The sequence below is a fragment of the Oncorhynchus kisutch genome, linkage group LG25 (genome assembly GCF_002021735.2).
Source record: "Oncorhynchus kisutch isolate 150728-3 linkage group LG25, Okis_V2, whole genome shotgun sequence".
NCBI lineage: Eukaryota > Metazoa > Chordata > Actinopteri > Salmoniformes > Salmonidae > Oncorhynchus > Oncorhynchus kisutch.
Window position 1 is genome coordinate 36,944,587 of NC_034198.2, and position 13,578 is coordinate 36,958,164.

General features: G+C 45.0%; 1 protein-coding gene across 3 annotated transcripts in view; it reads left to right on the forward strand.

Moving 5' to 3' along the window:
• The window catches only part of LOC109870215 (brain-specific angiogenesis inhibitor 1-associated protein 2), a 90,834-nt gene that overhangs the window by 9,244 nt on the left and 68,012 nt on the right, over window positions 1-13,578 (forward strand). For all 3 annotated transcript variants that reach the window (XM_031804746.1, XM_031804747.1, XM_031804745.1), the window contains exon 2: window positions 12,730-12,805. In XM_031804746.1, the coding sequence (XP_031660606.1) occupies window positions 12,730-12,805 (76 nt within the window). The remainder of the gene's footprint in view (window positions 1-12,729; window positions 12,806-13,578) is intronic.

Here is a 13,578-nt window from a genome sequence, read left to right on the forward strand (position 1 = left end):
AGCGCTCCAAACAAAATACAATTAATACATTGACAACTCGTAAATGGAATTAAATAAACCAAAACGTATTTCTCTTAAGTGTAGCTTACAGGTTGTGATGTTGAGGAGACTAAGTTACTTGGTGTTACCTTCGATTTGTAAACTCTCATAGTCAAAACATACAGTACCAGTCAAAAGTTTGCACACACCTAATCGTTTGAGATTGTTCTTTATTTGTACTATTTTTCTACATTGTAGAATAATAGTGAAGACATCGATACTATGAAATAACACACATGGAGTCATGTAGTAACCAAAAAAGGGTTCAACAGTGTTTTTAAAAAGAAATTCTGAATGCGCTTGTTAAATCACCCATTTGAAGTAGGCTGTAATTCAATAATAAATTAACAGGCACCGCATTGATTTATATGCAACGCAGGACAAGCTAGATGAACTAGTAATATCATCAACCATGTGTAGTTAACTAGTGATTTATGTTTTGATTGATTTAGATTTTCATAAGATAAGTTTAATGCTAGCTAGCACCTTAACTTGGCTCCTTGTTGCACTTGCAATACAGGTAGTCAGCCTGCCACGCAGTCTCCCCGTGGAGTGCAATGTAATAAAAATGCTGATTACCGAATCTTGAAATCGGCCCTAATTAATCGGTCGACCTCTCGTTTCAAACCAGTGATTTTCTTTTCAAATTAGTCAGTGCTGCACGTGTTTTGTATCCTTCTGCAAGTGTTGTTGAGACAGAGGGCTACAGAGCTTTGTCTGAACCAGAGTAGCTAGCTAGCTACAGAACTGTCTGTGCACTCTTACAAATAAGGTGCTAAGCATAACCATATAGGGTTCTTCGGCATGTCCCCATAGGGAACCCTTTTTGGTGCTAGGTTGAACACTTTACAGAGGGTTCTCCCTAGAACCCTCTATGTAGTGATCTTAATAGAACACCCTGTATATGGTTCTACCTAGAATTGGTAGAATCCTGAAAGGTTCTACCAATAGAACATTTTAGACGATAAAATGGCTTTCTAGAACCCTATGAACAGTTCTATCAGCCTTTAAAATGATTATTTACAGTGCCATGATAAATCATTTTTCCTCTATCAGGTTTCTCTTTTAATACAGAATGTTATCAGATCTTCAACCAAAACCTAATATTAGATAAGGGGAACCTGAGTTTATTAATTTATGCAACACCCAATTCCTCTGTGGAAAAAAGTCATTTCCCCCTTACACTCAATAACTGACAGTGGTAAGGGTAGGTAACAACACATCCGCCACGCTGATCCGCAACATGGGGGCCCTTCAGGGGTGCGTGCTCAGTACTCCCTGTTCACTCATGATTGCATGGCCAGGCATGACTCCAAGACCATCATTACGTTTGCTGATGACACAACAGTGGTAGGCCTGATCACCGACAATGAGGAGACAGCCTATAGGGAGGAGGTCAGAGACCTGGCAGTGTGGTGCCAGGACAACAACCTCTGGTTGTCAATTGGATATGTTGTTGTAACGTCGTTGGGTGATAGAGGGATACTCTGTCTGTTCCTTCCTAACCCTCGTTTGCATCTGCTGTTGCTAACTCAACGGCTAGGAGCTCTCACATCTGTAGTGAATAAGAGTTCATACCATTCGCAACCAAAGCTCACACTGATGTTTGCTTCGTTCTGTAGTTATTATCTGAACCATTCTGACATCGGACCGTCCTCCTCGGAACAGGAGGTTATATTGTCCTCGAGCTTATATAAGAAGGGAGAGGAGGGCGTGTTCGAAAGGTTTTATAGCCCATATCCCTTCACAGGGGCGGGCCACTGATTTTGAGCAGGGCCCTACCTTATGAAAACCCAAATCTCACATTTTAGAAGCTAAAATCACATTTCATCCCATCACGAATAATTTCCTATTCAAACATTTTAAATTGAACAACAATTCCATGTGAATCCGATAACTCTGATGTGTAGACTTTCCACTGTAGAGTTTGTCATCTTATCATTGATGAGAATGTCTCAGATGACAACCGAGCTGACTTCATATTCATTAAGTACCACCGCATATGTTCCATTGGTCGGATTACCAGAATATAGTTCATTTCCCCCCACCTTCTGATGTTCCCAGAATCTCTGTCAACAACCAAGGGTTTTCCAACTAACCTCAGTAGGGTAGCGAGAGGAGAAAGTGGGGAAGAGGTATTTGACTGTCATAAACTTACCCCCCCCAGGCCAACGTCATGACACTTCTCAACAGCTTCTAACCACCCAAGCCAAAAGACTCCTGAATATCTAATCAAATGGCTACCCAGACTCTTTGCATTGCCCCCCCCCCTCACCCCTCTACGCTGATGCTACTCTGTTATCGATGCATAGTCACTTTAATAACTCTACCTACATGTACATATTACCTCAACACCGGTGCCCCCACACATTGACCGTTGGTTAAGGGCTTGTATGTAAGCATTTCACCTGTTGTATTCAGCGCATGTGACAAACACGATTTGAACATTTGATTTGAACTGCTTGTGCCACATCTTTAGCTGCAATTTACTGCAAACAAATGCTTCCTGTAGTTGTTGATCAGCCTCTCGTGTCGGCCCACTCTTGCATGCAAAACTGCTTTAACTCAGTGACATTTTTGGGATTTCAAGCATGAACTGCTTGTTTCAAGTCCTGCCACATCTTAATTGGGATTAGGTCTAGACTTTGACTAGGCCGTTCCAAAACTTCAAACGTGCTGCTTTTGAACCATTTTCATGTAAGTCTTGTGTGCTTTTGGATTGTCTGTGCTTCAGCTCACAGATGGCCTGACATTCTCCCGGACAATTCTCTGATACAGAGCAGAGTTCGTGTTCTGAGTCAAAAGTATACCTTTTTTAGGACGACATGGGTCCCATTTATGGGTCAAAATTCCACAGTGAAGTGTGAGACTGTTCAACAACTACAGGAAGCCTTTGTTATGTAATTGTTGTTATTCACTCAGGTTCCTTTTCTCTAATATTAGGTTTTGGTTGAAGATATGATAACATTCAGTAGAGCATTTGAAAGTGGGCAAATAATTGTTCACACCACTGTGTATCATACAGCCTTTGAGGGCCTGATTATAACCTAACACTGTGGTGTTGGGAAACTCCTGGTTTACAGGCTACATCAGGCCTGAAATTCACATTATACTGGCTTGCAGGGTGATATTGGAATCCAGACGGAGATGGGATATCCAACAAGTGGACTTTTATTTTTTTATTTTTTTTATCACCCGCAACCTGCATTCAGAATGACTGCCAGTGTAGGGAAAATGAAATACTGAGACTACCTCAATCATCTAAACTGGAACAAACATCTCAGTAACGGGTGCAAGTCCAACTGCAACAGATTGGTTTAGTTTAGGGAAAATGTGCTGTATGCTATTTATCTTTGTAACATAACGTTTATCAGTCAATGTACATGCAAAAACAGACCTGCAAAAATCACCCTGCAATAGAGCATGCTGGGAAATATGACATGGTTCTATGTAGAACCCTTCTTGCCTTCCAAAGAGTCATCAAAGAACACTTTCTTCCAAAAACGATATTAAATATTAAAAGTTATAGGTATAACTCTAGGTATAACCCTTTAGCCAGAGTTGACTAGGGGAGGAGAAGGTTGGAGAGGTGGTGGTTTATTGGGGGGGGGGGGGGTGTACCAGAAGAGACATCTTTTCTATCCCTCCGTCTTGAAATTGCTGTGTGGGTTCTGGTTGTAATTAGATGATGAGAGAAACAAGTGTGTGTGTGGAACTTCCTCCCTCCCGCAGGTAGCTTTTAGACTGACATTTAATCTCAGATTTGAGAGAGCGAGAAGGGGAGAGAGACTGAGAGGAGGGGGTTGTTTCTGTGTGCAGGAACGGCCTGAACTTTCTCTCTCACATGATGAGTTAATGGTGACGATTCCACCCCATTTCAGCTTCCTAATGAGACATTGACCTTGGGCGTAGCTTCAGGTCTCTAGTGATACGAGCCACACTGTGTGGAATAGAGATGAGGTGCCAGGTTGCAGGGGGATTTCCCACATTTCCAAATATGGCTACGGAAGTGCCTCCTCTCCCTGGCTCGAGTCGGTTGCACCACTGAGTCTGCACACAGATAACAGCTCATCTGAAAGGCAAATGGGCCACACACACGCACTGAATTGCCCTCCCTTGAGGACACTCGGGCATGGCAGTTTTGACCCAATAATTGACAGAGGCTTAGCGGAGGCATGTAATGCAGTGCCATACCGCAGTTTCACAGGGCCCCTGTAAGGTCTGAGAAAGGGCCCCCCCTAACCCATATATATATATATATATATATATAAAAAGCAAGCCATTGGGGGGGTCAATGGCTTGCTTCCTACAATTACCCACATTTTACCATGGGGCAAAGATGAAATGTTTCTTTCAATTCTACACTGCTGTTGAGCGGAGAGGGAATTAGCCGTTTTATAGCTAATCTCATGCTATTTTGCAATGAGGCTGAGAGAATTTATCATTTTGAAAACAAATTTCCTGCTTTTCTACACATTTTTCCAGGCGGCTGCTTGACGATGTTTGTTTACAGCAAATGTTGTAATTCTAAACATTTTGCCATAGCATATGAACATATGTAATGTCCACTTAGAGGAGATGGAAAGGGGGAATAACATCAGAGATGCACCATGGGAATAGAAGAATAGCTGGATTTCTAATGCAGTCTCTAGCATTTGGCAATCATGGTCAGCATCCGTGCTCATTCAAATTCTTCAGAGCTGCCGTTGTAATGTGTGTGTGTGTGTGTGTGTTCAGCTGGAGGCTTCCTTGCAGTCTGATGGAACAAGACACGTGGGTACTGGGTAGTAAATTGCTTTTGTATGTGTGAGAAATGTGTTTGTGGTAGCTGACTTATTTTCTTGTGTACACTGCATTCAGAAAGTATTCAGACCCCTTGACTTTTTTCAACATGTTATGTTTCAGCCTTATTCTAAAATAGATGTAAAAATATTTTCTGAGGAAAACAATGCCCCATAATGACAAAGCAGTTTTTTCTTTCTTTTTTTTTTTTACATTTTAGCAAATGTATTAAAAACAAATACATTACATAAGTATTCAGACCCTTTGTGATACGACTCGGTGGAAGGAATTGTCCGTAGAGCTCTAGGACAGGATTGTGTATCTGGGGGAAGGGTACCAAAACATTGTGCATTGGCGGTACCCAAGAACACACGGGCCTCCATCATTCTGAAATGGAAGAAGTTTGGAACCATCAAGACTCTTCCTAGAGCTTGCCGCCCGGCCAAACTGAGCAATAGGAGGAGAAGGGCCTTAGGTGATCAAGAGCCTGATGGTCCCTCTGAAAGGGCTCTAGAGTTCCTTTGTGGAGATGGGCCAGACGAAAGCCACTCTTCAGTAAAAGCCCGCTTGGAGTTTGCCAAAAGGCTCCTAAAGGACTCTCAGACCATGAGAAACAAGATTCTCTGGTCTGATAAACAAGATTGAACTCTTTACCTTGAATGCCAAGCGTCACATCTGGAGGATACCTGGCACCATCCCTATGGTAAAGCATGGTAGTGGCAGCATTGTGGGGATGTTTTTCAGCGGCAGGGACTGGGATACTCGTCTGAGGGAACGATGAACGGCGCAAAGTACAGAGATCCTTGATGAAAACCTGCTCCAGCGCCCTCAGGACCTCAGCCTGGGGCGACGGTTCACCATCCAACAGGACAACGACCCTAAGCACACCGCCAAGACAACACCGGAGTGGCTTCGGGACAAGTCTCTGAATGTCCTTGAGTGGACCAGCCAGAGCCCGGAGTTGAACCCGATCAAACATCTCTGGAGAGACCTTAAAATAGCTGTGCAGCGACGCTGTCAGGTTGGATGGGGAGCACTTGAGAGGATCTGCAGAGAAGTGGGAGAAACTCCCTGAATACAGGTGTGCCAAGCTTGTAGCGTCATACCCAAGAAGACTTGAGGCTGTAATCTCTGACAGGTGTTTCAACAAAGTACTGAGTGAAGGGCCTGAATACTTATGTTAAAGGTGATAACATAAATTTGCAATTATATATATATATAGAATAATGTAATGTAACAAATTTGAAGAAGTCAAGGGGACTGAATACGTTCAGTATACACTGTATATTCTACTACTGGACTGCTATACACAGGGATGGTGTTTGTGGAGGCATATAGGATGTTGGGTGACTGATATTAAGTATGATATAAAAAGAGGACATTGAGAACCATGGGACAGACCTGGGTCACCTTGATAGCTGGCAGCAGGGTAGTAAAATCCATACGCCATCCGAGTTAGACCCTCTTAGTTGGCATGGAGACCAGATGACCACAGACTTCCTGCCATTCCATATCCCTCCACACCTGAATACTGTAATCAGGTGTAACCTTGACATTTTCAGGTGTGTGTGTGTGTGTGTGTGTACATACACAAATACTTATCTTTTCCAAATAGCAGCCCAGCACAAGGAGAACATTAGAGGACGTATGAAGTTGACCCAATAATTCAACTTCTAATTCAACTTGTGAATGTCATGGTTTCTGCTCTCATGTGTGATCACTCACCCACAACTGAACTAAAGGGTCATGGTCTCTCTCTGTCTCATATATTCTGCCAGTCTCTCTAGCTAGCTACTGTAGTGTGTTTGGCAGGGTATGACACAGCAGGGCTGAATGAGCCACATGGCCACGTTGACTTTTTAATTTGCACCCCCTCCACGAGATGACACTGGTGGTGTTAATGTAGGCACGACCGACGGCGAGTCACGGCACAAACGCGCACACTTACACCCCTCATCCCTCACGTCTTTTAAAAGGACGGGTCACAGTGTTCCCAGAAAGGATATTGTTATTAGAATTATTTCAACCAGAGCTGGTTCCCTCAGGTATGTGTCTGCGTGGCCACTGAGGTGTGTATGTGACTTGATATTGACCTTTTCAATTACACTTGTCATATTGTAATTGCTCCAGTCGGATAAAACAATGTCCCCCCCCCCCCCCCCCCCCCCCCCTCCTCTCTATCCCTGCTACAGTAACCTTCCCTTATTAGCCTCCTTCACAATATTTGACCAGGGGTTAGATTTTTTGGAAAAATCTACTGAGATCACTGGGAATTCAGCCCCAGACAACAGTTTCCAGTCAGCCCCTTATTTAATCAAAGACACAGCACTAACACACACACACCTTGAACTTCACATGTGCTCGACCCCTCACTTTCCCAGAACGTTGCCTTGGGGGTCAGTCAGGCTAGGGAGATGTTCCAACTCCACACATTTTGTAGATAAATATTTCACATACTGGCATTGCTGCACCAACAAGCATGTCTATGTGACCGAAACGAACATCGTACTGGATGTTCCAGCGTACTATCTGTGTATCACAAATGGCACCCTGTGGGCCCTGGCCAAAAAGTAGAGCACTATATAGAGCATGTGGGACACAGCCCATGTTTGAGTGTGCATGGGTCTCCATCCTGTTCCCAGCTGAAATGCTGTCGCAGGGAATCCGGCTTTGCTCATCTCCTTGGAGCAGCTTTGAAGCACTGATGCTTTGCCAAGCAGACTGGAACCACCGTGTGTGTGTGTGTGTGTGTGTGTGTGTGTGTTAATCTCAAAAATGTAAGATGTGACTGAGGCATTTTGTTGAAAACCATGTTGTGCACTCTTTGAATTGCAATTTAATTAAACCTATTTAAATAAGGATTCATGTCTTCGTGACAATCGATGAAAGCAATATAACAGTAGAAATATTAACCTCATGGGCAGTAATGTTTACCCCGTCCAGAGTGTCCCGGGCAGTAATGTTTACCCCGTCCAGAGTGTTCCGGGCAGTAATGTTTACCCCGTCCAGAGTGTCCCGGGCAGTAATGTTTACCCCGTAATCGCATTAGTCTGCTGCACTACTTTATATTCTCTCACACACACACACACACACACACACACACCATATGCGTACTCATGCATGCAGACCGTGACAGTGACATGGGGTGTTTTATCTCTGGTCCTGTGTGAAGCCTCTGGGTATCTCCTTCCCTCTTAACCCCTCTCTTGATTTAAGCTGGAACAGAATCGCTCTTCCATTTCCTTTGATGAAAATGGGAACATCTCCTACTGAAGTATTATGAGGGGCAAGATGAGTATATGTTGGTAATCATTTTTAAGAATCCATTTCCGTTTTTCATTGATGCTCGATGGATCTATGTTCGCTCTGTATTTGAATTAGCTTGAATGATTTTAAAGACGAGGCCACATTTTTAAGTACATGGTTACAGCAGACGAGTCCAAGGAGCCACCTGCGAACATAAGGCTTCATCTCCCTAAAAAGCTTTGTGTGACTGTGTACATTCATCTCTTCCTTTTCCCAATTCACCTGTCAAATATTGGTGTGTGTGTGTGTAGTTAAATCTGTTTGAGTCCTGCTAAATGAACAACTTGTGTTGCTGATTTTGAGATGACTTGTGTTGCTGATTTTGAGGATGAATTAAGATCAGACAACGTGACATGTTAATCATGTACCTAGTCCTTAACCCTGTGTGTGTCACCGGTGATCGGGAAACTCCTTCCTCCATTAGCTAGGTCCCTTATTACCATATTCGAGGGCCACTGATGATGATTAGCGGTTGCCGAGGTGGAAGCCTGCAATTTTTATTGGTGTGGGACTGGAGATAATCAGGTGAGGCTCTCTGGGCTAATGGTGTGTGTGTGTGTGTGACCGTTTCTACTTCAGGAGATCTTTTACACAAGGTTTATTTAGTATTTTTTTATATACATAGATGAATCAACAAACCATTTAACCGTTTAACTAGGCAGACTTTGGTGCCGGATGATTGCAGCCTGTGTAAGCGCGTACGGAGTGGTTTGTCCATGTTTGCGTGTCTACATAAGGGAATTTGGTTGTGTGTGTGTGTGTGTGTGTGTGTGTTTTACCCTACTACTTTAGAAACCTGCTGGCTCCGGCAGCAGCATCTTCTCAATGAGACAAGACCTGTCTGATGGTAGTTGCATATCTCACACACGCACCGTAGTGATCGTCATCTGACGGCTGTTTTATTCAGCGTGTACGAATACATGGGTCTCTCTCTCATCTATGTATCTGTCTCCCTGGTGTATTCAGGATGATTACAATGGCTGGATAGGTTCCAGTGAATGAGTTTGTTTCGTAGTTAATGCTGCCTTATATAACAACACATACACATAGAGGGGTAGGCGGAAGCTAGGGGGAGGGGAGTGGGGGAGAGACAGACAGACAGGGCTATAAATAGGTTGGTCCCAAGGAAACCCTAAAAGCAAACTCGAGCCCATTTCTCTCTCTTGTGTGTATGTGTGTACATGTGTGGATTTCTTCCCTGACTAACAGTGTCGAGACAAAGAATCAGTGCATCTGCGACAGAAGAACGCTCATAAAATATATATTTGCTGTGCTTATTTGTGTCTATAAACAACTTGTGCTTGCTTGTCCTCATCATATTAAATCAAATCTAGCATTTTTTTATACATTTAAATTAAACATAAGTGATGCACATCAATGCATTTCACAACTTCCTCTCTTTAAACATTTATATATCCTGTATATACATCCTCCCTCTCTCCCTCCTCTCTTTAAACATCTCTCACAGCAGATATATCCTGTATATACATCCTCCCTCTCTCCCTCCTCTCTTTAAACATCTCTCACAGCAGATATATCCTGTATATACATCCTCCCTCTCTCCCTCCTCTCTTTAAACATCTCTCACAGCAGATATATCCTGTATATACATCCTCCCTCTCTCCCTCCTGCAGATGGTATATCCTGTATTTACATCCTCCCTCTCTCCCTCCTCTCTTTAAACATCTCTCACAGCAGATATATCCTGTATATACATCCTCCCTCTCTCCCTCCTCTCTTTAAACATCTCTCACAGCAGATATATCCTGTATATACATCCTCCCTCTCTCCCTCCTCTCTTTAAACATCTCTCACAGCAGATATATCCTGTATATACATCCTCCCTCTCTCCCTCCTGCAGATGGTATATCCTGTATTTACATCCTCCCTCTCTCCCTCCTCTCTTTAAACATCTCTCACAGCAGATATATCCTGTATTTACGTCCTCCCTCCCTGTCCCTCCTGCAGATGGTATATCCTGTATTTACTCCCTCCCTCCCTGTCCCTCCTGCAGATGGTATATCCTGTATTTACTCCCTCCCTCCCTGTCCTTCCTGCAGATGGTATATCCTGTATTTACTCCCTCCCTCCCTGTCCTTCCTGCAGATGGTATATCCTGTATTTACGTCCTCCCTGTCCTTCTCCTGCAGATGGTATATCCTGTATTTACGTCCTTCTCCTGCAGATGGTATATCCTGTATTTACGTCCTTCTCCTGCAGATGGTATATCCTGTATTTACGTCCTCCCTGTCCCTCCTGCAGATGGTATATCCTGTATTTACGTCCTCCCTGTCCCTCCTGCAGATGGTATATCCTGTATTTACGTCCTTCCTCCCTGTCCCTCCTGCAGATGGTAGATCCTGTAGTTACGTCCTTCCTCCCTGTCCCTCCTGCAGATGGTAGATCCTGTAGTTACGTCCTTCCTCCCTGTCCCTCCTGCAGATGGTAGATCCTGTATTTACGTCCTTCCTCCCTGTCCCTCCTGCAGATGGTAGATCCTGTATTTACGTCCTTCCACCCTGTCCCTCCTGCAGATGGTAGATCCTGTATTTACGTCCTTCCTCCCTGTCCCTCCTGCAGATGGTATATCCTGTATTTATGTCCTTCCTCCCTGTCCCTTCTGCAGATGGTATATCCTGTATTTACGTCCTCCCTCCCTGTCCTTCCTACCTTGTTGCACTTCTGTTTTGATGTCATCTTAAAGTTACAAGAGTCAAGGTGACCTAGAGCCAGTTGGTACAAACATTAGTAGGCATCCCTCATGCCATGTCTCTCAACATCATAAAGCACACCATTAACAAGAGCCTAGAGATGCCCTCCATCCCTTCAGTGTCTGACAGCTCTGTCAGGAAAAGGTTAGAAGGACAAAGTAGAAGAGAGGAACTCTGTGTGTGTGGGAGGTGTGAGAGTTCCAGGATATAGAGGTTGGCTGGGCACCTGGTTGGAATTGGAGGGTGGTTTTATGCCCTGGGGCAGGGTGATTTGGTTACCATATCGACCCTGTTCCCTCACTCTCTATCTGCACCTGGGCAGCACACAGATGAGCACCTGGGCAGCACACAGATGAGCACCTGGGCAGCACACAGATGAGCACCTGGGCAGCACACAGATGAGCACCTGGGCAGCACACAGATGAGCACCTGGGCAGCACACAGATGAGCACCTGGGCAGCACACAGATGAGCACCTGGGCAGCACACAGATGAGCACCTGGGCAGCACACAGATGAGCACCTGGGCAGCACACAGATGAGCACCTGGGCAGCACACAGATGAGCACCTGGGCAGCACACAGATGAGCACCTGGGCAGCACACAGATGAGCACCTGGGCAGCACACAGATGAGCACCTGGGCAGCACACAGATGAGCACCTGGGCAGCACACAGATGAGCACCTGGGCAGCACACAGATGAGCACCTGGGCAGCACACAGATGAGCACCTGGGCAGCACACAGATGAGCACCTGGGCAGCACACAGATGACTTGAGTGGTGTAAAGCCGCAATTGCATTCTGGTGCAGTGGAAATGCGTCCTCTGGAGTGATGAATCACACTTCACCATCTGTCAGTCTGACAGATGAATCTGAGTTTGACGGATGCCAGGAGAACGCTACCTGCCCGATTGCATAGTGCCAACTGTATTGTTGGTTGGAGGAGGAATAATGGTCTGGGGCTGTTTTTCATGGTTTGGGCCCCTTAGTTCCAGTGAAAGGAAATCTTAACACTACAACATACAATGACATTCTAGATGATTCTGTGCTTCCAACTTTGTGACAACAGTTTGGGGAAGGCCCTTTCCTGTTTCAGCATGACAATGCCCCTGTGCACAAAGTGAGGTCCATACAGATTTTTTTTCTCCCAAATCGGTGTGGAAGAACTTGACTGGCCTTTACAGAGCCCTGACCTCAACCCAATCGAACAACTTTGGGATGAATTGGAACAGTGACTCCCCCCCCCCCCCCCCCCCCCCCCCCCTTCAGTTCTAGTAACGATGATATTGTAATGTAGTATTATTTTTCAGTGAGCGTATATGCAGAAGATTATGCTGGATCTCACCCAACCAAGCCACCTGAATCCCCTCCAGCAGACATTATACCCACAGTTAGATGCATTATATTCATTATCAACCCCCTGCTGTGGCCAGCTAGCACCACGCTAGCACCACGCTCAAGCCAACTAAGCTAGCTGAATCTCCTCTCCTCTTCTTTCCTGTTTTCGTGTCGTCCAATTTTATTCCCCGTCCTTGTTCCCTCATGTCTCTGCATAACCGAAAAAGTAATTAGCACAAACAACATGACCTGAGAGAGACCGAGAGTGAGTGAGAGAGACTGCCTCTTGAGCTGGGCTGCCCGGGCATCAACACCCACATCCCTCTCGCTCCTTCTCTCCTTTGCCTGGGTGTGACTGATTCCCATCTACACTCTTGTACCTGATTGGCTAAGCCAAACGAGTTGTGTGCATGCGTGAGTGAGCTGGTAGGAGTCGCGTACTTAGTGTGAGCGCCGGTGTGTGTGAACGCACACCCCGATTACAGAGTAGAGCTCTGCTTCTGCTATGCTTATAGCTGCTCAGTCTGACTAAACTGTTTTTATTTCTCTTTTCAGTCCATTATGGAGCAATTCAACCCATGCTTGCGGAACTTCGTGGCCATGGGGAAGAGTTACGAGAAGGCCCTATCCAGTGAGTACATCCTCTTCTCCTTTATCTCATCCCCCTCTCACCCCCCCCCTCTCCCCTCCTGTCCAGAGGACCAGGCACAGGCCTGACACTGTCTTGCTGTTGCTTTTTAGACTCATGATTTACCTGAACTAGAGATGAGCTCAGATGCTGGTAGCCTGTAGTCCATTTCCTCTTGTAGCCCTTCTGATCTCTTGTAGGACTTCGCTATGAAAGATTCTGCTGATTCTGCCCCTACAGAAAAACCACATGATGTTTCACGTGATCACAATGCAAAGTGTTCCCAAAAACACGTGATTTCTTCTTCTCCCCCACATGTGACATCGTGTGCTTTTTCTGTAAGAGACGCTTTCAGTTACATGGACTGATTTTGATATTTTGTTGTGAGGCTCAGGCTGCCTTCCTCATGTCACCTTAGTCTGTTCCATGTCCACATCGTGCCCTCCACTTCACCTGCATCCCTCCATGCCGTCTACTTCTTTATGTTTTTATTTGGTTGTTCACAAGTCGGATTGTGTGTGTGTGTGTGTGTGTGTGAGATACGGTTGAAGGGTGCAGGAGGACAACAATTTTGAGAGAGGGGGAGGTCAGGTGGAGCTAAGAGAATAAAAATGTCCCCATAAAAGAACAAGCGAACTGGTATTGAGGAGGGAGATGGAGAGAAAAAGACATTGGAGATAGACTCTTGTTTCTTCTACCAATGGTAAAGGAGCAGCAGCATGAACCTATTCTTTTCATCAGTGTCACATGGTCTTACATGAGGTTCAGACGGAACC